This window comes from Pogona vitticeps, chromosome 2 (genome assembly GCF_051106095.1).
Source record: "Pogona vitticeps strain Pit_001003342236 chromosome 2, PviZW2.1, whole genome shotgun sequence".
NCBI lineage: Eukaryota > Metazoa > Chordata > Lepidosauria > Squamata > Agamidae > Pogona > Pogona vitticeps.
Genome location: NC_135784.1, coordinates 172,305,519 through 172,332,174, shown reverse-complemented (window position 1 = coordinate 172,332,174; position 26,656 = coordinate 172,305,519). Strand labels below are relative to the sequence as shown.

The following is a 26,656-nucleotide window of genomic DNA, read 5'->3' as shown; positions in this document are numbered from 1 at the left end:
CAGTGATGACCTCATCACTTGGCTGTGTTCCTTGTTCTTCCTCTCTTCCTTTTCGAGACGGTTTCCTTGCTAGAGAGAAGCTTGCCTCTTTGTCTGTGGTGTTGGTCTGGAAGAGAAACTGCCTGCACACTGAAGCCCATGGAGGGATTCCAAGGAGGAAATCCTCACCCAGAACTCCCTCCCAGCTCTAGCCACTCCCTCTGTGGCAGAGTGTTGTGGTTTCTCCTCCGGAAGAAGAGTGTTTGTCCACCTTGTCAGAAGGACAGAACAAGGCTGTGGCAGACATGGCCTCCTCCGTGGATGACACGATGGAGAAGCTCCAGGACGAAGTCTCCTGCTCTATCTGCCTGGAGTACCTCAGGGAGCCTGTGACGATAGACTGCGGCCACAACTTCTGCCGCGCTTGCATTGTTGACTACTGTGAGCGAGGATCTGGCTCTACAATGGGGGCGGCTCTCTGCCCGCAGTGCCGAGCTGGTTTCCTGCTCAGCAGCTCAAGGCCCAACAAGCAACTGGCCAATATCGTGGAAGGCATAGAGCAATTGGCTCTGCGGCCCGGCAGGGCCACCAGGGGCGAGGCTTTATGCGAGAAGCACGGCAAGAAGCTGCATCTCTTCTGCCAAGATGATGGTGAGCCCATCTGTCTGGTGTGTGACAAATCGCGAGAGCATCGTGCCCACACAGTCCTGCCCATCGAGGAGGCTGCTCATGACTACAAGGTGAGGAGGAGTGTCTGGATTCGTATGCTGCAGGGGAGTGACTGTGGGAAGCCATGCTTGTTTGTTTGTGTGTCTCCTGCATGTTGTTGTCCATGTGTATCTGGGCAGGCAACCGTGGTCTTCTAGGTTCCCCCTGCCCCCAATTCTCATCAATCCTGAGCAGCCCAGCCAAGGGTAAAGGTTCACGGGAGCTGAAGAACAAAAACATCTGTAAACTACCAGTCCTCCATCCCTGACATACACCATGAATATTCAAGGGTGTCTGATACACATATCAAAAGAGAAGTGCAATTTCGGAAAGCTCTTACATTTCCCTTTTCCATCTTTCTAAGCATTTTTCTTCCAGTCTAAATTAACACAACTTAATTGTTTACCTTACACCCTACTCTCTTTATTTTAAAACATGGTCTCAGAGCTGCTTGGGTGGGGTTCCTGATGGCCTTCCGTCACCACTTAGCTTCCCAATTTCTATATCACTAATATTGTGAGGCAACTTGCTAAACCACATTTTACTGACAATAACATATTGGTAAGGTTTATTTTTTGCTTTGCTTTGCTTTGTTTTTTTGCTCCTCTCAGAATTCTACAGATAATTCTTTGGATAACTCCCATATTCCTTTCAAATGTGTGCATGTTTTTTTTTAAAGACTGTTTTAAATAATGTTATCTGGAGAGTGTAGGGCTGCTTTTCGAACCATATTTGGTGGAAGCAAAAAGCCCACCTCTACACTCAGAATCTCCTCAGATAACCTCTGGTTTTTGCTTTATTTTCAAAAGGAATGTGGTCAGTTCAGTTACTTTAAGGTGTGGTAGTAGACCCTTATATAGCTGGTATGGGGGTGGCTGGCGCTGTGGTAGGGACGTGGTGGCGCTGTGGGCTAAACCGCAGAAGCCTTTGTATGCTGCAGGGTCAGAAGACCAAGCAGTCGTAAGATCGAATCCACGTGATGGAGTGAGCGCCCGTCGCTTGTCCCAGCTCCCGCCAACCTAGCGGTTCAAAAGCATGCAAATGCAAGTAGATAAATAGGGACCACCTCGGTGGGAAGGAAACAGCGTTCTGTGTCTAAGTCGCACTGGCCATGTGACCACGGAAGATTGTCTTCGGACAATGCTGGCTCTATGGCTTGGAAATGGGGATGAGCACCGCCCCCTAGAGTCGAACACGACTGGACAAAAATTGTCAAGGGGAACCTTTACCTTTACCTATGGGGGTGGGAATCAGAGGGGGGGCTCATGAGTTCCATGAGCCTCCTTCTGATTCCCCCCCATACCAGCTGTAAAACCCTCTGCTGACCCAAATTGTCTGAAGATGGTAGCTAAAAGGGATGTCACAAGAGGTGAGTTGGGCTCGTAACTCTATGGCCTCTCCATACCTTGAGCCTTGCCAGAAGCTTTTAAATACAGTTCCTAATTTTGATTCGCCCTCATCACTTTTCTAAATTGCACTAGCTAAGGTTTCAAGCACAACACCAAGAAAAGTTCTCCCCCCCCTTTAAGTTTCACATTCAACTTGAGGAAAATATATTGTAAAGTTAAAAGCATAGACATTTTGGTTGCCCCTAAGTTTAAACGACTGTTCAGTTTAGTAAATAAGCCATTCAACGTTAAAAGAAGAACTCTAAAAACAGAGCATGCTCTGAATGAGAAAGCAGATGTTTCTATGGATACAATATTTTAAAAACAAGTCCATCCATAAATATTACTTTATGACTAGAAATCCACACACTTAACTGCAACATTTTTGTTTGTCCAGCTGTTGAGCAATTTCCGTGAATCACTATAGTTTGAAATGAGGTGATTCGCCTTTGGAAGCTTACTAGCATTCTTTTTTCTTTGCCTTTAAAAACAACTTTGCATGCAGAAATGCAGCGGAAGTTTTCCTGATAGGGAAATAAAGAATATGGTAAACGAATCTCTTGTTTAATTCCTGCATGCAACCTGCCTTTAAATGTAGTGGAACTGAGCTGGAAGAAAAGTTTGGTACAGGATCAGTATCCACTTATTCCTTTATCGACAGTCTGAAAATATTAAAAGAAAAATCCTAGGAATAGTATATATTTCTAAAGGTGAAGGTACCAGAACTGGCCACCAGAGGGAGCCAGAGCCCATGCAAAGTGTTTGCTGTACAACTATACAGTATTTCTATGATGTCATCACCAGAACTGGCCAGTAGAAGGAGACCCTGCTATGTATAGCAGGGGTCCCCAACCTTTTTCAGACTCCGGACCGGTTGGGGTGGGTGGGGGCACCCCTCACTCGTTGGTAGGCATGTCATGCTTGCAGGTGGCTGTGTTGCACTTTGCGGAGGGCTGTGTCATGCTCGCGCGCATGTGCATGAGTGCAACACGCCCACCATGCATGCATGCGGGATGCCGGAGATCCGTGTCCGCAGCCCAGTTCAAGGAAGCTCATGGACCGGCACCGGGCTACGGACTGGGGGTTGGGGATTCCTGCTATACATATAGCTTTCACTATAATCTGCATTCTTCAGCATCCAATCCCCCCGCAGAGATGGGGGTCCTACCATACTATATATTTTTCTAGTGATTGCAATAGAGTGATTCAGGTAAGCATGTCAACTTTTCAGATCAAAGCTTTGTGTTTCTAAATTGCTGTCTGACATGTTAATACTTGCTGTTTCTTCAGAAAGTAAGAAAAAAGTGAACTTGTTTGGTTCCCCGCTCCCTCTCCTCACCCCAGATCTGAAAAGGGGGAAAAATTCCTGCGAAAGTATTGAAAAGTTCACCATGTTTGAAAATCAAACAGTGGCTTTATAGTGTCAGATAAGAAGGTTTTTCTTGTTTTCCTGCCATAATATTGTTAGCATTATTCCTTCTCATACTCCTAAGCTTTCTGAATGCCAACATCACAAACAGGTATTATATCAATACATGAATCTATAAAAAGATTTACTCTCCTGAGAGGGTGAAAAACTTTTATATTGAGATTGTCTGGCTAAATAGTTGATTGTGCATTATGAGCATGTTATTGTGTTGCTATCAAAAGGCCAAAAAAACAACAACAAAAAACAAACAAAAAACAAAAATGAAAAACAAATATCCCTTTAAAATATTTAGAAAAAAAATACAAAACCAAAAAATACTTCCCTTACTACTTCGATTGGTAAAACAATACCAAAAAACCCCTGAAATATTCCTCACAAAATATCTCCAAGAGATCCATAAAAATAACATTTGAAAGTGACTACAGTTACTCATCAAGCTAAGTAAATTAGGTGTCAGTAATATTCCTGGAAAATACCTTTGCAACTATACATTTATTTATTATACTATGCATTGCCCCAAAGGTAATTAGTTACAACAGGTTGTTTTCAGGGTGGGGAAATAGAAAGTATGTTTTTACTAAACCACTTAAGTGAGGAGAAAACCTTTTAAAAACGGTCAGATAAGTAAGCAAGTAACAACATAGCAGAATCACTACCCAAAGACAACCAACCTCTCCTTTTAAATATCCATCTAGATCTTTAAAGAAACCACACCCACTTACTAACAAGAGGGAACTGCTATTTAATTCTAGGTCTTGAAGAGACAGGTTTTCCATTTGACAAGATGACCCACAGTTATCTGCTTACCAACTTTGTATCCCCAGATGTTCTTGGATTAAAACCCCTGGAAGCCTTCGCCACTGGCTGGGATTCCTAGGAGTTGTAGTTGAAGAACACCTGGGTTACCCAAGGTTGGGAACCACTGATGTAATATGTTACTGTACTGCTCAAAGTTTTTTGCAAGGAAACACTTCCCCCGAATCAAATGTGTGGCACCAAGAGTTAGTCCCCCACAAAGGATGGGATTTAGAAAACAGTGTTTCTCACCTCAGAGTGCCTCTCTTCATTTCCCATCCAGGTAAAAGGGCAACGTAAACAATTCAAGCTTTCAGAAGATGCCTAGATTTAAAGGTATTAGGGAATAACAGCAATAATTTTTATAAAATTATCAAGGGGAAAAAAAATCACAATCTCCATTATTATTTTCCATGAGGGATATAATGCGGAAGCCTCCCATCAGCTATAGCTATGCAATGCCTAGATCCACTGTATAATATCTTGTATCAAAAAGAAGTTGCAGCTGATGATTTCTGTGCATCACGTTGTCGTTAAAGGCACAGAAGCAGACAGACGGAAGTTGTTGTTTTCTTCTGGCCAGTAAGTAATCCAACCATGTTAGCCATATCAAGATCAGAGTGGTAAAGCTTCTCACCTCAAACAAATGATTCATTCAAGGAAAAAGACAGACAACCTTATATATAGACAGAGAGTCTGTCCTGCATCTCTAAGACCAGGAGGGCAGCCACATGGAAGAGCCAGGGAGACCTTCCTTGAGACTATAGCTTTGTAAGACTATTTGGTGGAAGGGGCCATACAGACCACAGAGTAAGACTCTGGGCCTCAGTGCAGTGCAATGTCCTGCAAGGAAGGAAAACACACACACACACACACACACACACACACACACACACACACACACACACACACACACACACACACACACGAAAGCTGGAGGCTCAAGAGGAGAAGAAAACAGCTTTGTGGAAGGTAAGCTGCCTCATCAAAACATCATCACAGGGTACCACCATGAGCCAGCAGGGATGCTGATTAACAGGGAGCTGTGGGCTCTTCAAAACTAAGAAGATATTGAGACTAAGGCTGGCCCTTCTGTTGGTTCAGTGAAAGAATAACTTCAGGCACAGATTTGGGAGGCAGCTTTGACAGCCCTTCCCATTCCTCTAGATTTCTCTAGCTCTGTGTTTCCCATACCGTCTCTCCTGCACTCCTTAAACTAGCTAGCTGTTCTCAGGAGTGGTGGAGGACCCAAAATTCAATTGCCAATTGTTGTGTGTGCCGTAGAGGATGGTGTGTATCCTTTTGTTCCTGGCCTGAGGCAGCAAGATGTCTTAGGCAGACTTCTGGTTCAGACCTTAGAGCTTGATCCTCTTACTGGGTTTGGAAGAGCATAATCATCACCACTCATCTTAATTAGGTTATGGTTACACATTGAAATACTTGGATATGGCATGCTTAAAATTGATTTAAAAATATCTTTTTACATGATATACAGCTCAGCACACTTTTTGGGGGGGAGGCTGGAAAGCATGTTTTCTTCTGTTCAAGAAGCAAGGTATTTCAAACAGCCATTGAGGATTTTTTAAAATTGATTGTGAATGTGCTTTATTTTGAATAATTCTGGCATGTGTGTTCATCTGTGTCAGAGTAAATTGTTGTCAAGTATTGGATGTCAGGAATACGTGTTTTGGACTGCAGGTAATCTTGCAGTTCAATCTGTTTGTCTTCTATCTGGAACTCTGATAAACAGTCAACTCACTGAGAGTTCCTTGATAAAGGAACACCCATCTGTGGATGGCTTGCAAGAAATGGAGAGGGGGGAGAAAGAAATGCAGGAAATTGGAGACAAGTCAGGAGGCAGATACAGTGGAATGTAGTGTGAGGGTGCACATCCCTGTGTATGTCTAAAGGTGACAGTGGTGTGTGTGTGTGTGTGTGTGTGAACTCTTCAGATGTAGCTGACAACCACTTGAAGGATTGTGCACAGCAAACTCATTGAATCTGAGGCTTTGTCTTGGGCTCGCCCAACCCTTCTGCTGGCTGCATCTTAAAGCCACTGGGGACTGCTGCTGGTGGCGGTGTTATTTTTTAATATTTGTTATATTTAGTTGTGGGGGTGGGCAACTTCAGAAAGCCAGTTGAACACTCTCAGGACTCATGGGGTGAGCCAGGTTGTTAGGAGAGGATCAGCGTGGGACTGTGACCTCGTCTAGATCGCTGGCAAACCACGACTGGAAAGGTCATGTTGACCCTGATTCAGTAGCCAGAAAACAATTAGATCATCTTGCCTTTATCTGGAGCCAAGGCCTTGCATGAAGGCAAAACATTGACAACGCACCTGCTCGTTAGCATTGCTCATTAACGCACAGATGTATGAAGCTTACTAGATGTTAGTATTGTTTTACTTTGTACTATAAAATAAACCTCTCACTTGGGTGAGGAGAGCTTTTGGTTCATGACACTTGTCTCCGTGTCTTGATTGCTGGATCCTGGCCTAGGATCCCTCATCAGCTGGTGACCCCGACGTGATACGGCAGCTCCCATCAGCCGAGCCGACATTCTTCTGATGTAGGCCCAGCTCCCATCACCCTGCTTCCCTCGACTGGAATAGTCTTCGTGCACCCAGCCCACGGGCTCCCCGGGTAAGTATGGGTTGCTTATCTACTAAAGAGCAGCATCAGAATGCTGAAGAGTTAATTGTGAGGCAAAATGACGGATGGCAAGTATCAGGCAAAGAATTAAAGGAACAGGAGCAACACGCTCGAGAGCTAAGTAGGCTCGTTCAGCAGAATTGCAAGAGACAAGTGTCAGATAAAGAAATATTGGAATTGTTAAGTGAGATAGATCAGAGTTGTACTTGGTATCCTATGCATGGAAGTTTGAAGTTAGAAGTTTGGCAAAGGATAGGGAAAGAATTGCAGTCAGAGCCAAGAGCAAGTATTACATGTTTGTTAACTTGGAAAGTTATTTATGAGGCACTCTCTGTATTTCATGGAAACTACAATTTGCTTTTAAAAGGAGCAGAGGAAAAACCTTCATCTCCGCAGTTTGTGTTAGCCCCCCCCGCTGCTTCTACAGCGCTGCCTCCACCGGCCCCCCTTGCTGCTGCTTCTTCAGCATTGCCTCCACCAAATTTAGATCCTTTACCGTCTGCTCCTGTAGAGGAAAAAACTGAAACTTTAAGTGAGAGTTCTCGAGAGGGTTGTGTAGTATCTGGCATACGAGAGACCCCAGTGAGTCAACGTAACATTCTTTTTGCTCCAGAAGGTGAAAGTAATTTGTTTAAACAACTCCCTCAAATTCTTCTTCCCCTCCCTTCGGCCTCCCTGCTAATTGCGGAACCGCCTGGGATGCCTCGCAGTCCTCCTGTGTTGGACCCTGCCTGTGTGATTTTAGCTCAGAGAGATGAGACAGCTGTTTCTGCTTGCTGTGACTTGCTCCCATCTCAAGGGGTCTGTGAACTGCAACTCAGTCTTACAGACAAAGGGACAGAGGCTCTCCCCAAATGCTCATCTGTCCAACAGCCAGTCCCTAGTGACTGGAGCAGGGGTCTCCTGCCACAAGAGGAAGGACTCATTTGCCCTAAGCAAATGAAAATTAATCTTGCATCAGCCACTGATGGTCTTCAAAAATCAGAGATAGCCAAAACAGGGGAAACAGCTGACTGCTTGCATCCTTTCTGGCCAGGTCTGGACGCACCAGCCACATTGCTGATGGGGTCACATTACAGCACAGAGAAATGGGATTCAGGGCACCCCCCAGGGCAGCCCCCAGGGGATTTGCCCAAGAGTTATTTCAGGTCATGTTTGCAAGGGAAGCTTGCTGTGTGTCTTCTGTGCAGGTAGTTTGCTACGTCTCTGAGTAAGGGGGCAGCTGTTACACCTCCAGAGGAGTTGATCTCATGGTTGCTAAATGCAGTTTGCTATATCTCCGAGTAAATGATTGCTTGTGTCAGGAACTGTTTATGTTCTTTTCTGTGGAATGCTGTTGTTAAGGAGCGCTTTCTTCTGTCTTATCAGCTGGCCAGATATTTAAGGGTAATAGGTTTAAAGGGTAGTAAGTATTGAATTTCAGAGAAACAATTCTTAGTTTAAAGCTCAGAAAATCCAAAAGCTTTGTCCCTATTTCTTACAGTAATAAGAGGCAAAATAAATTCAACAGATGTAAAAGTTTTCTTGAGATTACTGTCAAAGAGCCATTATTGCATAGGGTTAAAAATTTGCTCTGAGTCTATGGCTGTTCAAGTCTGTATAGGACAGCTCCATGATGACACCTAAGCATTTTTACAGGTAATTTTTATTATGAGGCCAGTCATTCATCAACAGGTAATTTAATTAGTGACCCAGCAGTAAAAATACTGGGACATGTATGGAAGCTAGTATTCACTTCATATTTATTATGACATGAAAGCATTGTTCCTTTCCAGCTATTTGTACAACTTCTATCATACCTTGCATTGCTTAGTAGTTTCCTAAATATCTCAGCGTGATGGGTCTAATCTCATCCACGGATTCAGTGCAGCCTGCTAGGACATGAAGTCTGTATTGTTTTCCCTGCTCTGTGAAGTAGAAAACTCTAGGTCATAGCCTGGCGTAAAGCCCAGACTTCTTATCAGCGATTCTGGGTGTTCTGCAAGAGAATGCTATTCATCTCGGACAGTCTAAGGGAGCATCATTTGTTAACGCTTACCAACTCCTGCACAATGCTTGACTTAACTCCTGTAAATATGCTTGTGCAACCTCAGAGGGAAATAAACAGAGCATAAAAATTTTGCATCTTTAACACATCTATTGCATGTCAGTTTTAGCATTGTATACACATGATCTCTCAACAGCTTCATCTGTGGATGGTCTGCCAATCTTAGCTATACCACGGCTGTCAATTACAGTTCTCTTCTTCATCCCTAACTAGAAGGATAGGATTACAATTAGTGAAAGATGCACTTATCAGACACTCCTTTGAACTTGTACTCCTGCGTTAAAGCAGTTACAGATTTGTGTTGCCAAAGCTTGTTCCAGATAGTGCCGTAATCAACTTTTGCTAATTTTTTTGTTGTCTGCAGGTAATGTTGAATTCTCCAAAGGACAAGCGCCTGCTTCTCTGTGTTTTCTGTCAATTAACCATTTGTTTTCTTCCCAGCATCTTGTATTCTCTTCACAGACAGTTCATCTTCTCGAGGTTTTGTTACGTGACAGCTTTTGAATTTTTTTTCTATGACTTTAATTGTTACTTGCTTTAAGACATGTGATCCAACACTGTATTTGAATATCTTGTGTGTTCAATAAGGACTCACCCTGAAGCATAGGATTTCTTTTTAAGTCTACAGGACAGAAATTGTGGAAAGCGCACATTTAACATTTAATTCTCCAGATATTTCTATGCAACAGTTCTGTGTACCTTAACATTTTCTGCCTTTTTCCTTGTAGCAGTCTGCTGTGTTCATGCACTCCTAGCAATGGAAACAAGGTGATGCTTATGACTCACTGATTGCGCAGAGATGGATTTTGCAATGGTTCTGCTGATGGTAAAACATAGAGCTTATTAGCTAATTCTGGTTATGTATCTTTCCATATTTAGGTCCTATAGGGGTATATAAGCTAAGCCCAGTAGATAGGTTGAAGAAATGCTGTAGTGTTTATACATAGCTGTTCACACACCACACTCACGTTTTTGTGTTTAAAGCTTTAAGGAGTTATACTATATGTGACAATGTTTGAATACCTCCCTAATTAGAACATTCCACATTGGGAGATATCTATCTAAATTTTCTTTTCATGCCAGCTAACTGTACAATTACAAGATCAGGTTTTATCTGTGTTCACATGTTTCTGAAAGATCCAAGTTTACAGGACCGCAAACAACAACTCAAAGAGCAAAGTTGGCTGCTGCTATCTTAGTCTTTCTTAATTCACTAGACAAGAATTCAATCTCATTGTAAATAGTCTTTAATATTGCTAATCAAATTGAACTTACATATCTATCCCAATCCACATGGTTTAGAGCCAACTCACTTATGGCCCATGGATACTTTTGGTATTAAGTCAGCCTTAACACAATTAAAAGAAAAGGGGGAATTATCCCTGGATTATCCCTGGACTATCCCTGGGCCTGGGTCTCAAGGATGGGTCTCATGAATAAAGAATCCATGGTCTCATGTATAAAGAATTCACTCTTGCATCAATTCTCTTCACTTCCTTCTAAGAATCATTTCAATAGTTACTGCATTAATAATTGTTCATACTCAAAGTTTTAAAGGTCTCCTTATCTATATATCATCATTCTTATTTACAGTCACAGACCTACAAAGTCCAATAAAGACCTACAAAGTCCAATAAAGGCCTCCACGTTATTTTAAAGTTCATCAATGCTTTGTCCTTTATCATTTTATTAAATCCTTTGTTTCTTTTTCTTCCAAACTAACCACTTGTGTTCATAGTCACTCTAGCTGTCCAACCCTTAGTTCGCTGTCGGAAGCCTCCAGGTCCAGGTTGGCTGATTACGTGACGGTTGACACTCCAGACGGTCCTTTGAGGGTGCCAGCTCGGTGCAACCACATCATGTTGTGGCCTCGACATCTGACCACTCCAATCCCAGACTTCAGCTCACGCCAGAACAGTCCCAGGATGACACCAAGGGAACAGAGATGGCAACAGCAGGAGCCTCAGCCGCCACCTGTGACTTGGGGTGCCCTTAAGACTCTCTCAGCAGAGGCCGCAGGACTTTTGCAATTTACTCAGATGGAACCTACACCCGAGAATTTCCTGGTCGCCATTATCACCATTCTTAATTATAACTCTGCTCTTACTATTGTAATGTATTTTATTTGTATCTTTCCAATTATGTTGTGTGCACCAACACATGCATTGCTTTTACACGATCGCTTACAATATAACATTTGGGTTCGTCTTGCTGAGGAGGTTAACACTACTGACTTCTGTCTTTCTCAAGTACCTGACATACATGGCTTATTAAGTACTTGTCTTGTTCCAGTCTGTAAAGCCCCTGGTAATATTGGTACTGACTCAGGATTAAGTAAATTCATGAATGAGTCACAGATACAATATTCCTCTCTACCGAATTGGGGACCTATTCAACAACAGCTGCCTGCAGAAGCATTTCAGGTACTTACACCTCATGTTGCTAATGCTATTAATAATACATGTGCTCGCATAGTGAATTGTACTGTAGCTAAAGTTCCAGGAGGTTGTGTAGATCTTGGTAAACCTCGTTGGAATTGTACTGCTTATCAAAATGTTTCTTTTAATTATGCTCATGTGAAACTTCCTAAAGGCTGGTTCTTCACATGTGGAACAAGAACCTTTAATTACATTCCAGCAAATCTCACAGAGGGTACACAATGCTGTTTGAGTAGACTTGTGCCAGTTCTCCCTCAAAAGGCAGATTTCTTTAACATTACTCGCAGCACAAGGGACACATCAGTTCTCTCTGCAGACTGTGATGGCAATGTAACTTTATACTCTAAAGCTGAATATTCTGCTCTTATTTTAAGCTTTGTAGGCTTACCAGCTATGGTAAAAGTAAATGCTCGCAACACTGCACGAATTGCCTGCTTATTAGCAAAAACCATTAATACTACTTCCACTGCTATCAGTTTATTGGCAACTGAACAGCAAGAACTGCGACAAGCTATTTTGGACAATCGGGCTGCTATTGATTATCTATTATTACAACAGCATTTGGGCTGTGAAGCCATAAAGGAAATGTGTTGCTTTAATCTAACAGACAACAGTAATAGAATTCAACAACAGATCAACACTCTAAAAAGTTATGCAGCCTCTATCAAAGAGCAAATCGGTCCAGCATGGTGGGATGCTCTCTGGAGCTGGTTACCTGTGGGCTGGATTCGAAAGGTAGTGCAATGGCTTATCATGTTTGGTTTCATTTTAATTGCCTTTTGCTGCTTCTTGCAATGCCTGCCAAATTTACTAAATCTTTTCATGTCTTCATGCTCCAAAACAAAACCATTATCACCTCGACAGGTTTATTATCAACGGCTAAAGAAAAGGGGGAGATGTGACCTCGTCTAGATCGCTGGCAAACCACGACTGGAAAGGTCATGTTGACCCTGATTCAGTAGCCAGAAAACAATTAGATCATCTTGCCTTTATCTGGAGCCAAGGCCTTGCATGAAGGCAAAACATTGACAACGCACCTGCTCGTTAGCATTGCTCATTAACGCACAGATGTATGAAGCTTACTAGATGTTAGTATTGTTTTACTTTGTACTATAAAATAAACCTCTCACTTGGGTGAGGAGAGCTTTTGGTTCATGACACTTGTCTCCGTGTCTTGATTGCTGGATCCTGGCCTAGGATCCCTCATCATGGGACTGAGCAAAATAAACTGTGAAAAACCCAAACAAAAGGTGGATGAAAGTCCACCTCCATTTTGTGGACTTGGGGTTTTCTGGGGGGTGGGTGTATGCAATAAAATGCATACTTATGCATTTTGTTGCATAAGTACCACTCCCGGAGGCACTGAGAAGCATCAAGTGACTTTTAAAAAGGATTTATTTTCAACAGGAGAACATGGAGGGGGGGGGGAAGCTGTGGGGAATTGCACACGGCTCCCGAATTTTTCTTTGGCCACCCCTAGTTAAGAGAGATGGCAGAGGTTCGGTGGTTTAATTTTCCATACTAGAACTGCTCTTCTGCCTTTCAGACAACAAAAACTTGATGTGCAGAAGTTATAAACAAGGGAAGCTTTTCTCTGGTATGAGGATATGAGCTGGAGAAAACCCTGCTTTCTGAACGTCTCGGTGTGTAATGCTGCTTTGTTAAAAGGCACAGCAGCACACCCACAGGTGTGATGGGTGGGATCCTGATTCCCTGTGACGCGAAGCAGGGCATAAGTATCATCTTTGGTGGCACATGTTGTCTCCCACGTGTCTTTTACAATCTGGGATGTGATTGAATCACCAGGAAGTTAATTCCACTGGGTGGAAAAAAACCCACGGTTGCCCCATCTGCTGATTTGAGCTTTCTCGAGTTACTTTGAGTCTCCATGTCTGAGGGACAGATAGTGGGGTCTTGACGTGGTGATAGGAGGAGCTGTTTTGCCTTGTCTCGGAAGCCCTTTGCCCCCATGTTGAGAGTTGGGTCCTGCTTTCGTTTGGCCAGTTCTGTAAAGAAAACACTGAAGAGGGGAAGGGAAACAGCCTCAAGAGGCTTGTTGGGTTCTCAGCTTCTGAGGTGTGTGGGTATAGGAATTGCAGGGCAGAAGAGGAAGTTTGACTAATTAGATTAGATTAGAGGCTGGAAATTTCTTCCCTTTGAAAGCAGCAGAACAATCTTGGTCTTGTAAGGGGAAGTTTAGGGTTTCCGGGGTTTTTTTTGGGGGGGGTCTTTTTATGTGCTATCTATTATTTCTCAGCAATCTGAAAAAGCAATTTGAGGTTGTTCTTTTTCCTTTCTTAAGAGCGATGAATGTGGGGTGAAGGATTTCTCAATCCTTGGGAAACAGGCAAGCGGAGCAGCCAGGATGGTTCTATTCAGCAGCACCTTTAATTCAGCTCCCATTCTGGCAGCATGTAGTTTTAAACCATCCCAGACTCATGGCGCAGTGATTAAACTACTGGACTACAGCCAAAACTGTGCTCTCATGACTCGGGGTTCTATCCCAGGTAACCGGCTCAAGGTTGACTCAGCCTTCTATCCTTCTGAGGTCAGTAAAATGAGTACCCACCTTGCTGGGGGGGGGGGGGCTCAATGTGTAGCCTGCATAATTAACTTGTAAACCACCCAGAGAGTGCTTTAAGTGCTGTGGGGTGCTATATATGCAGCATGCTTTGCTTTAATAGCAGTTTTGTATTCTGAAATCCAGAGGTTTATCTTCCCAACATAGGAACCTTCATTTCTGTAGTCTAAACTGTAATTAAACCAGCCTTTCTACACACGCACGCATGCACACACGCGTACACACACACACACACACACACACACCTGGTGTAGAAAACTACTCCTTCCCTTTGAAAACCTTATCCCTGAACAAATAACATGCATCCATGTGACACCTGGGCCAGGCCGATCATTAGGCAGTATAAAACAGAACGGAAGCAGCGAGTCCTCTGCGGTTCTTCCTGCATTCCCAGACCTTTGCTTCTGTCAGAGGACAGAGCTGCCACGTGACCTATTCTCCACCCACCAGGCAAACCTGCTGCTTTCGGGATATTGCCTCATCACCAGATCTGAAGTACGATCTGAATGCCTGTCCAGCTGGCATATGTAAACTGCATGGAGAGCAGGCATCATCTTGAACTTCTCCTCAGACAGCAAAATGCCTTGGGCTGGGCTTCAAATGTGTGCTCACATCTACCGTGTCATATGCTACTCCACACTTTGCATTGATTTATTGCCATCCACATGGTACAGAAAGAGGATAGATAGCTTTTATATCAGTCATTCTGTGAAGTGAAGCCAGACTGATGATGACTAAGGAAATATTTTCTGAGGAAACAGCTGTGTTAATCTGTTGCAATAAAAGCAATACTGTACAGTCTTGGGAGACCCTACAGACCAACAAGTTATTATGACATATAGAACTGTAGTAAACTTCCTCAGATGCAAAGAGTGTCATCATACATTGCAAGAACATGAACATAGTGGCTGAAATCCTGTTGCACAGTTATGCAAATGGTCTAGCATTTGAAGGTGAACAGCTGTAAGTTAAGAAATCTCAGTAGACCTTATCTGTTGTATGTGGAGTCATGCAGCTTGGTGTGCAATAGATAACATCTATGAAGATTTCTTAACTAGTGCCAGTACTCCCTATTTGTGTAACAGCATAACAGACTTCCACCACTGTGGTAGGAACGGTGATACAGTGTGGTTGGAAAGGAATAAAATGCAGAACGTACACACTGTGACAATTGCTTAAATGTTAACATGAACATTTACAAATCAGTGTTGGTGACAACCCAGACATATTAGAATTGGTAGTCTTATCACTAAGTGGTGTATGATAAAAACCCTTTATCTACATTCGGTCTAGAAACAGTAAAACTCAACTTATTCATCCGTTTTAATTCAGTTGTTTCCCATTACATTTTCCCTTTGAATTTCCCTTGTCACTGATATTTAGGTTGATCTCCTGGGGGACTGATAGTATGTTTTTGAATAGGTGGTAGAGATCACACAGTTTACTCCAGACAAAATACAGAAAAGGGCTGTTAACAGAAGGTGAAAGTTGAGTAAGTGAATGATCCTCTGATGTTGTGGTTGATAGGTCCAGGTCCTACAACCTGTTACCTGAATAGGTTAGAGGAGAGAGGTGGCAGAATTGGTCTGTTTTGGAATCTGGTCCCCATGCTTGTGGTGCTGTTATATTGCTGATGAGCAACTGTTTTACATTAGAGAGCTGTGTATAAGCCAGGACAGGACTTGTGAGGAAGAACCATCCTCATCCGAGATGGGTTGTACATCTTTGGTCATAGATTAGAATGGTTTTTAGCCAGGAGTTGTAGGCAGCCATAAGCAGTGTTGTGACAATTAATTTTTTTAAGATACAGAATTTAGTAGGTTATTCCTTTTTAGCTCCCTTGTCATTTCAAATGTGTAGTCTAAGAAACACTCAAGATCAATGCTTCTTAGGCTCAGTCCAATGAGCCAGAGGAGGTGAGATAGTTTTGTCGGGCTTGCCTATAGACAGTGGGTCTTACAATACATTTTGGGTGGAGCTGAGCACTTGTTGATGGCACTTGTGTGGTCATGACCAGCGGGTTTCAGATATTTGGTGGCGATTGAATGTTTATTTTACAGTCGCACAGCGGTATCTGAAAAGTGAATTACTGCAGGGACTGCTCTAGAACTAGCCAGCACAACGTAACAGAGGGGTGGGGATGAAAGGTAAAATTTTAGTGGAATTTGTCAGATATCTCTTTTTATATAAGTCCAAACGATTTACTACATGGCCAGTGTATTTCAGATAGAGGAGAGGCTTCTGGGGAGAACAGCCAATAGCCTTGTTCTAAGAGATGAAATCCCCATAAATAGGCTCCTCCCTTGCTCTTGGCCTCAGCCCAGTTGTAATTCACCATTTTCCGTGAAAGTGTTTGCATGCTGGAATGCCTGAATTGAAGACGCATGTTGCCCCCACAGGTGAAGTAATTCTGAGAGAGCACAACGCTAAGGCAGTTGGGTGGCAAGAGTATCACTTACTGGCTCATAGCTTCCCTTGTTTGATAATCCTTCATACGCTAGCTGTCATGAGCCTGATGCCCAGCCCTGTTTTTTGTTGGTGTTTCCCACAGGAGAAAGTGGATGTCCATCGAGCACTCATAGTGTCAGGCTTTGAAAGGCGCCGCCAGGCATTGGCTGAGGAGGAGATGCTGCTTTTGAACCAGCTAGAGGCAGAAAAGCAGGCAACTCTGAATAAGCTGCAAGCAAATGGGTATTTTCTGCTTGGCCAATGCACGGAGCTGCAGAACCTAATCTCAGAAATGGAGTGGAAATGCCAGCAGCCAGCAGCCTCCTTGCTTAAGGTAATATTTCTTACCATGGCCACCTGAGAAGAGGGAGCTGGTCATCTATAAGGCCCATGGATGTGATCTCTCTCCTACTTCTGTCTTCATGGCCATGGTTGCTGTTATTGTAACAAGATGAGAGTAATATCTTTGTTTGTTTTCATTAACTGAACCACCCCTCCCTACTAAACCAGGTAGAAGCCATGTGTGGTATACCCTAGAAATATGTACTACCCACCCCGGATCTACACACATCCATCAGCATGAGAATTGTGTGGTGCATATTTTGTGTGCCACACATTGTGTTCCAGACCTAAGCCTCTTAACATGTGGACTGAAATGGGCCTCCTCATAGATTCCTAATTGAAAAGGAGGTTAAAAAAAGCTCCTGTGCGTTCAACAGATGGATATTTCTTCCTCCATTCTAATAGATCAGGGTCACATACACCGTTCTCCTCTCTTTTCTGCACATCATCTTCTCAATAATCCTTTTAAGCAGATTATGTGCCTTCCTCCCCTGAAAATTACAGTAGCTACTTTTTTACTTTCCAGCTAAGAACAGATTGAAAGTTAATATTTTCTTACACTAAGCAACAGGAGTTCATTCATTATGTAATGAATTTAAAAGATCGTATCATTTTTGTTTAATATTAGAATAAATAGCAACATTTGTTCTAAACTAATTCAATTAAACATATGTGCACACCCCCTTCATTAATGAAAGCTTTAGACCCATCAACCACAGTAAGCTTGCGTAGGTGGAAGGAACTACAGAAATGTGTTAAAAGAATGTGTATTCTCTGTTCTTTATCAGTTATGCAAATGATGCAATTGCATGTCTAATTTGCATCATTCAGTTTTGCCATGTGGAATGGCTCCATAAATGTTGTTCTTTTATTATTCTTATTAATCAGGAGATGGGTCCAGGCTTTACGCTGTGCATTCCAGTTTTTGAAATTGTCTGCAATCTCAGCAGGCAGTGGGACTCCTTAGGCTTCGTAACAATAAGGTTTAGAAAACTGTGGAGCTCTTTTAACAGAAAGAGGAGGAAGGCCAATTACTAACAGAGGACAGGGAAAAGGCTGAACTTCTCAACACCTTCTCCTCCTCATTTTTCTCCAAAAAGGAAAATAGCGCTCAACCTGAGGGGTGAAGAGCAGGTGATATAGTGGGGGAAATGCAGCACAGAATAGGTAGAGAAGGAGTGGAGGAATACCTGGCTACTCTAAATGAATTCAAGTCTCAAGGGCCAGGTGAATTACATCTAAGGATATTAAACGACCTGGCAGAAGTAATTTCAGAACCATTGGCAATACTATTTGAGAATTCTTGGAGAACAGGTGAAGTCCCCACAGACTGGAAGAGGGCAAATGTTGTCCCTATCTTCAAAAAGGGAAAAGAAGAAGACCCAAATAATTATTGCCCAGTCAGCCTGACATAAATTCCTGGAAAAATTCTAGAGGAGATAATTAAACAGACAGTTTGTTATTACTTAGAAAACAATGTTGTCATCACTAAAAATCAACACGGGTTCCTCAAAAACAAGTCATGCCAGACTAATATGATCTCTCTTTTTTTGATACAGTTACAGGCTTGATAGATGAAGGGAACGCTGTGGATGTAGCATATCTTGATTTCAGTAAGGCCTTTCACAAAGTTTCCCATGATATTATTGCAAGGAAGCTAGTAAAATGTGGGCTAGACAGTGTTACTGTTCGGTGGATTTGTAATTGTTTGACTGACCGAACCCAAAGGGTGCTCACCAATAGCTTCTCTTCATCCTGGAGAAAGGGTGCCTCAAGGTTCTGTTCTGGGCCCTGTGGTATTCAACATCTTTATCAATGACTTGGATGAAGGAATAGAGAGTATGCTAATTAAATTTGCAGATAATACCAAATTGGGAGGAGTTGCTAATTCCCCAGAGGACAGGATTAAAATTCAAAATGACTTTGACAGATTAGAGTCCTGGGCCAAAACTAACAAAATGAATTTCAACAGGGAGAAATGTAAGGTCCTACACCTAGGCAGAAAAAAAATGAACTGCACAGATACAGGATGGAAGACACCTGGCTGGACAACAGTACCTCTGAAAGGGATCTAGGAGTCTTGGTAGATCACAAACTGAACATGAGTCAGCAGTGTGATGCGGCTGCCAAGAAAGCCGATGCAATTCTTGGTTGCATCAATAGGAGTATAGTGTCTAGATCAAGGGAAGTGATAGAACCACTCTATTCTGCTTTGGTCAGACCTCACCTGGAGTATTGTGTCCAGTTCTGGGCACCTCAGTTCAAGAAGGATGTTGACAACCTGGAACATGTCCAGAGGAGGGCGACCAAAATGATCAAAAGTCTGGAAGTCATGTCCTATGAGGAGAGGCTTAGGGAGCTGGGAATGTTTAGCCTTACAAAAAGAAGGTTAAGAGGGGACAGGATAGCCATATTTAAATATTTGAAGGGATATCATGTCAAGGAAGGGGCAGGTTTGTTTCCCATGGCTCCAGACACTAGGACAAGGAACAATGGCTTCAAACTACAGGCAAAGAGATTCCACCTGAATCTCAGGAAGAACTTCCTGACGGTCAGAGCTGGCCGGCAGTGGCATAGGCTGCCTCGGAGTGTGGTGGAGTCTCTTTCTTTGGAGGTTTTTAAGCACAGGCTGGATGGCCATCTGTTGGGAGTACTTTGATGGAGTTCCTGCATGGCAGGGAGTTACTACATCTCATTTGGCTAGTTTGTTCTTCAGAATTATGATGACTAAAAAGTTATTAAAAAACACAACCCAGGTTATTTTGTATTAAAGACTATAATCTGCTCTTGGTGTGAGAGAGAAAATAGTGCTAGGTTGTCAACGTGTATAGATTCTTTGAGCAATGTTTAAAGACTATTTGTGCATACCTGAACATTTACATTGTTTCTGTTTTCTCCTTGTAGGATGTGAAAAACACCTTGACCAGGTCAGTGTCTGAAATCTTAATTGCGGCCCGCCAAAACCAGTGCATATTTTCTGGGGTTTTCATGTGCACATGCACAGGTTTACAATTTAGCCTCTTTCATGACTCTGAGGTTTCATGACTGGGAATGTGCAAGATAAAACTTTTCTTACTTGTTTCATTTTAGTTTTTTGGGGGGATGGCTCTTTCATTTTTCATATTTTCTGTGCACTGAGCCTTTCATTTTACATGAAAGGGAACGCCTCTTTGGGGTTGTTCATTTCAGGCTTCCTCATTCATGTTTCCTTGCATTCCAAAAGCTGCAATGAACCTTTAAAATTACTCTGGAACAAAAATCAACTCTGAAAGGCAGAGAGGCAAGGCAAGAGAGAATCAATCTATTTCAAAAGCAGGCAATAGTACATGAGAAAGGAAACTAATAATCAGACCTATGCAAATTTATATTATCACATTCACACAGCCAGCATATTCGCAAAGCCCACTCCCTGGTCTACCACTTCAGAAGCAACTAAATAGCCCCTGAACCTACTAAAATATATGCCTTTAACAGGATAAATGCAGTCAATTAAAAAAAAACAGTCAAACAGGGAAAGCACCCACACCCACTCTCACACAAGGAAAAAAAATAGCAAAGTACAACACACACTCAGCCCTCTCTCCCCAAAATTCAAGAAAAGCAAGCAAAGAAGCAAATAAAGGCAAAAATACTACCATGGCCCTCCTAAATCAAAATTAGTAGAATATGCAGAGATTTTTCTACAATCTGAAGCCTTCTCTTCTTTGAGTCCAGCAGGAACAGGAGGCAGGAAGCAAACATAATCCAAAGGAAAGGGGAGGGAGGGGACTCAAAGAAATCAGGAGAAAATTTTAAAAAAATAATCTCAAGGAGTCATGCTGGCGCAGGCAGGCTGTCTAGTGGCAGTAGCAAAAATAACCCAAAGAAATGAATAAAAAGAATCCCTCCAGCAAAACTAAGAAAAAAGGGCAATGAAAGAAATGGACCCAATATGGGGACACCATAGGCAGGCTGGAGAAACTTCAAGGGCCAGGATCCAGGAGCTCATCACACACAGCCATCCCACAAGGAACGACTGAACAAAAGAGCAAGGCCTTTCTGGCTTCCTGGTTCTTTTACATATTCAGAATTTCTATCCCCCTGCCACATGCTCTGATTGGCTGCTGAAAGCATCCCTTGAAATGCAAATGAAAAATTTCATAGGCGATTTGACAGATAAAGAGTGAAATAAAGATCATGCAAAAGAGGAAACATAAAACTTTCATGCTTCTCATAAACATGAATAATGTATGTAATTTAGAGGTTCTCCTTTAACAATGAGTGAAAGAACATGAAAATGGAAAAGCAAAAGACCATTTTGTGTTGGGGGTCTTCCATTAAAACATGAAAGGCCCAGTCCTATTTATAACATGACTATGTTTGGCTTTCTGTGGAATAACTGGTGACATGTTCTCCCTAGGAGTGAGGGAGTATACCTCCAGGAACCACAACCAATCTCAATGGACTTACAGGACTCGTATGATGTTCCTGGGCTGGTTGAGTCACTTCAAAGATACAGAGGTAAATATGTGGCCAAAAAAGAGAGAAGGGTGGGCAATGTGTAGCCTGAAGTTTGCAGGGGCCCAGATATAACCTTCCAGGACAACAAATTCCATCTACATTTTCATACCCTTTTTCTCCCCCAACGTTGTATGTGTATATACAGACATACATACATATATGTACTGTATCTATATTACACACACACACACACACACACACACACACACACACACACACACACACACACACACACACACACACACACACACACACACGACCACGACCACGACCACGACCACAACCACAACCATGACGACGACCCTGCCTTGATACTAGAGGGTTGCATCCACTCTCACCCTTCCCACATATATATGGGAACTAATCATGTAAATGTTTAAACAGATGCCAAAGTGAACTCCCCAATTAATTAGAGGCAGGCATTGTTCAAGACATTTTGCTGCCTGAAACAAAGGTAAGAGGGGCCTTCCCTACTCAGGCCACAGTTCCAACTGCAAATTGAACAAGGGGAAATCTAGTGTCAGCCATGGGAACAGGGCCATTTTTTGTGCTGTTTCTGAGAGAAGGAGGGTAGCTTAGTGGGCCAGATTGGCAAATTTAGCTTCTTTGGTTTTCTGGCTCTGGGCAACTGCTCTGGTAGGTGCCTCATGGTAGGGCCAGCCTCGTTTGATGGAACTTACTGTATAACAAGCAAAAAGCAGAGGAGTCCTGAAGACGTTGCCCTTACGCCTCCCCAAAAGCCGAGCCATCCACTTCCTCTTTCCCTTTGGATCTGGTGAGAGAGAACCTTAACGGTAGCCTTTCATTCCATCTTGTAGCCTCAGTCTGTAGAACTGTGGGTTGTTTTCATCCTTCTGGCAGTGAGAATTACAGGCAACCAAAGCTATGTGAGCTTCGGCTGAAAATTGTGACAATGGAACTTTTTAAAGCAATGTCTTTGCTCCCCAGCTCACCATCTGCCTAAGTCACACAGGGTGCCCAGAAGTCAACCACTCACCTGACTGTATCAAACCAAAACTGGGATTAATGTCTGCAAAGGAGTGGTTTCACAAGCAATGCTTTTCTGGATTGTCACGTTTTATCAGACATTTGATCACAGTCTTGCTCTTTTGCGTTAGGCAGAACTTTCCTGACCACACACAGCAGGTTATAACAGATTATTGTTACTATAAAAAATGATATCAGCTGCTTCCAGGTTCAGGTTTTATAGAATTTGCCTGCCATCAAGTCAATTCAGAGTTATGGCGACCCTTTCCAGAGTTTTTCAGGTAGAGAATACTCAGAAGTGGTCGATCGCTCCTTTCTTCTGGGGAAGGAACCCTGGGACTGCGCAGGTTGCATGCAATAATGTGGGACCATAACAGTGCCTGTTTTTGCTTACAGTACCTATAACCCTGGATCCTGACACTGCCAATCCTTACCTCCTCCTTTCGGACGACCTACGGAGTGTTCAGGTCGGAGATCGAAGGCAAGACGTGCCCAAGAGCTTGTCCCGCTTTGAGACGTGCACCTGCTTAATGGGTCGAGAGCGGCTCACGTCTGGCAGACACTACTGGGAAGTCTGCGTGGAGGGCAAGACAAGCTGGACACTCGGAGTGTGTGAAGAGTCTGTGAGCCGTGAAGGGATCTTCACACCCTCTCCGGCTACGGGGTTCTGGACTGTGTGGCTGCGGAATGGAGACGAGTATGCAGCTCTCACTTCCCCACTCACAGAACTAGCGCTGAGGTCCAATCCTGGGACCATTGCCATTTTCCTGGACTACGATGCAGGAGAAATCTCCTTCTACAATGCTGACAATGGGTCTCACATCTTCACCTTCAGGGACTCCTTCTCAGGACCCCTCCGACCTTACTTCTACCCTGGAGTCCGGGCAGGAGGCAACGATGGTCCGCTCACCATCAAAACAGCCGAGCATGAGGAAGATCTCGCCCTGTTCAGCAAAGAGACTTTTTCCAGTCACTGACAATGGAACTCACTGCCACTAGATGGAGACAAAGTTGCACCAAAGACCTAAGGCACTTTCCCACAAATGAGAAAATCATGGAGAGAAAGATTTGGAAGTTTGCTCTTTTCATGCATGTAAGATCTAAATGATGGCCAGATTTGATGCTGACAAGGAGCTTTCTACATGAATTGGCTGGTGAATATGGAAAAGTTACTTTTTTTAATGGATTGTTCTCTCACCAATCTAATACTCCAACCACTGCATCATACTAGAATTTGAATGTATTTGATGTATATTCCTCATTTTAGCAGGACACTGTACTGTAAATTCACAGTACAAATACATTGAATCGTGGAGTGCAATGGTGGCGCTACTAAATACAACAGTAGCAACTGCGTCAGTGTTTATAGAAACTCAGCCCTGGAGAAAAGGGTGTCTATCAGGACTTTAATACCCAGGGAGGAGTGGTTTAATCATAGCCAGTGTGGTGTTGTGGTTAGACTGTTTGGCTAGAACTTGAGGGATCCAGGTTCTCATTCTCACTAAGTGATAAAACATAATCCCTGACCTTGGTCAGGCCAATCTGACCTACTTTGCAAGGGTGTTGTGTAACCACAAAGTGAGATGAAGAGTCATGTGTGCGGCTTGGAGCTCATTGGAGGAAAGGCAGAATATGGATGAACCAAGTAAAAAACAAACCCACCAATCTTCTCCCTAAAATTATTAAGCAGTGAAAGGGGGGGGGGCTCTCATAGACACCAATTGGGACCTTTTTTCTTCTGCGCTCAATAGCTGGACAATTTCGGAATGTAGATAACAGACAAAAGTTAACCTCCAATTTCCACAGAAAGTAGCCCCAATGAAAATCCTAAAATAATTATTTATGACACATTTTGTATTACTTTTAATTTGATCCTTAGATGGGGATCACTTTTATTTTTAAAGGAGCAAGAACTTTAAGGCAATAGTTCCTAACTTTGGATCTGTGGATATTCTTCAACCAAAACTCCCATAAACCAGTCGTTGTGCTGGCCAGGATTTCTAGGAGTTGTAGGTCCAAGGACATCTATGCACCCAAGGTTAGGAACCACTGCTTTAGGGCAATACAGTTGACCTCTGATGACATCTCTGGGCATTATGATCCCTAAAGATCATTAGCCAAGGTCATTGTGACCTATGGTGACATTATTAGGAGTCTACAGCAATAGGCTAGATGGGAAAGAACTCTAGAAGTGACGGTTAATATAGTTTTTCAGAACATCTAAAGCTAACTATATACCAGTGAACCCTCCTTCTCTAATGGAATTGGCAACAATAATGCCGGAGAGCTGTACAACTTCATAGGGAAAACTTTTCCAAAAAATGTAGCTGTGTTAGTCTGTTCCAGCATGTTGGCAAAATTAAAGAGAAAAAAGATTTTAAAAAATAGACAGGGATGACAAAATACTTAAAAATACTACAAAATCTTTCATCCCTCTCCCCCCTTTTCTCTTGTCTTCTTGAATTTGGCTAATGTAGGCAAACGAGTAAATCCATGGTACCAGATGAACTCCAAGGGAGTTCAATGGTATTCTTCAAAATCTCTGAAGACAGATGGTCCTGTTTTTTTGTCTCCATCATTGCTAGGGTCCCAGCTCTATAACCTGTACTAAGTAAATTTTGTTTATATGATAATCATCTTGGAACTACAGAGCTGGAAGGAACCTTAGAAGTCATCAAGTCCAGCTTCTATCAAGGAGGCAGACAGGAGAATCAAACTCCCAACTTCTGGCTCCCCAGCCAGATACCTGAGCCACTGAACTGGTACGGAAGTGTTTTCCAAGAACATGAAATCCGGGGGGGGGGGGGAATATGGGGTGCGGGGGAGGAATGATGACAGCCAGCTTCCTCCTTGCAGCTTTATTGATGGAAGAACCTGCTCAGGCAGTCCTGTAAGTTATTGTCCTTTGATGTCCATGGGGGTTTATCATGGGATGCTGTGAATTTCTTGGATTCAGAATGTGAAGGATGGAGATGTGTCAGAGACTTAAGGTCAAGAAATGTAGAGATTGTGAGAGCAGGTTGTTCAAAGTAATATAAAGAAGTGCAGGAAGAAGAAGAACCAGAAGGACAAGGATGAGGAAAAGCTAGCGTGGGCAACCTGCAATCCGTGGGTGACATGTGGTTAATTGTTTTTGGCAGTCACTTACCTCTGTCTTTCTCTCTCTTGTCATGCACGGACACACACATACTAAGAGAGTTGCAGTAGGAACAGCAATATTATTTTTTTTAATTCGCAAACAAGGTGCACATGGAGCATGTACCTTATTTTTATGGGGAGCAGAGCTCTTGGAAACTTCAAGAAAGTATGAAAACAAGGTCTTGTTTACATTTTAAGATTAGTGGTTTTGCCACTACCACTTAGAGAAACAAAAATCCCAAATCAGTAGCTTTTCTTGAGATACACCCCCAATGGGTTTTAGGGAGTCTAATGAATCCCACCTTGGCTGCAAAATGTTGACCACTTCTGGTTTAAGCATACCTAACGGACTAGAAGGGTTTCAGTCTCAAAACACTAAATCATATTGGATTATGTTTTATATAACCATTGCCTAATAGGAAATTCCAGATCACCAAGCAGGATGCAATTTTCACTAGAAACTCTAGCATCACAGAGGATATTAACTATTTCTGCGGCACTTGGCAAGGATAACTGTTGTGTTACAAAATTGTTACTATTTTCCCCCTGCCACTCCAGTTATTTTCAAGTCACAGTTTTCTCCTGTTCGTCTTTACTATGCTTCACTTTCACAAGGATAGGTTTATATCACCTCTGTGAGAATTAAGCCCAAGTGAGCTCCATTTGCACAAAGCAAATGAGGTAGAATGAGATGGGATATGAACCCACAAAAATACTTATTTGCTGGGCCACCGTGAGCATTCAGTGGCAATAATCTATGGCATCAGAGGGATGAGATAGAGTGGGTGGCTGGGAGATAGGCAGCTGGGCATTCCAGTTCAGGGGTGTTGTGAATCCACTCCAGATTTTAGATGGAACATTACAAAGGGTATCCAGGGTGTTGAACCTCATCTCAGGAGTAGAGTCAGCACCTTGCATAACTCTTGTAAAGTACAGGCTAAAACCCAAAATGGGTCCACAGCACCTCTGGAATGAGAGTGCCCAGCTGCCCCTGGATTGATGAGCTGTTGCTGATGAACACAGGAAAGCAAATGAGTTAACCTGGGGAGACCGAATGGGCTGGAATTTGGTTGTGAAGATCTAAGTTCAAGTTCTTGGATTGCTATGAGGGTAGTCACTTTCACTGTCTTTCTCACTCTCCCTCAGTCAAGCCCATCTCATGGACTGGCGGTAAAGGTAAAATCTTTAAAGATTTAGGAAGGAAGGGGGATGTGTATCACTTGAG

The 26,656-nt window shown here is 42.9% G+C and overlaps 1 protein-coding gene across 1 annotated transcript; it reads left to right on the top strand.

The window, feature by feature from the left end:
* Nucleotides 1-24,772, top strand: LOC110071300 (E3 ubiquitin-protein ligase TRIM58). Its single transcript, XM_078386433.1, has 7 exons — nt 1-748; nt 2,737-2,757; nt 5,226-5,271; nt 16,568-16,798; nt 19,711-19,733; nt 21,206-21,306; nt 22,690-24,772. The coding sequence occupies exons 1-7, from the start codon at nt 285-287 to the stop codon at nt 23,268-23,270; spliced, it is 1,467 nt and encodes a 488-aa protein (XP_078242559.1). The 5' UTR covers nt 1-284; the 3' UTR covers nt 23,271-24,772.
* Nucleotides 24,773-26,656: the final 1,884 nt, after the last annotated feature.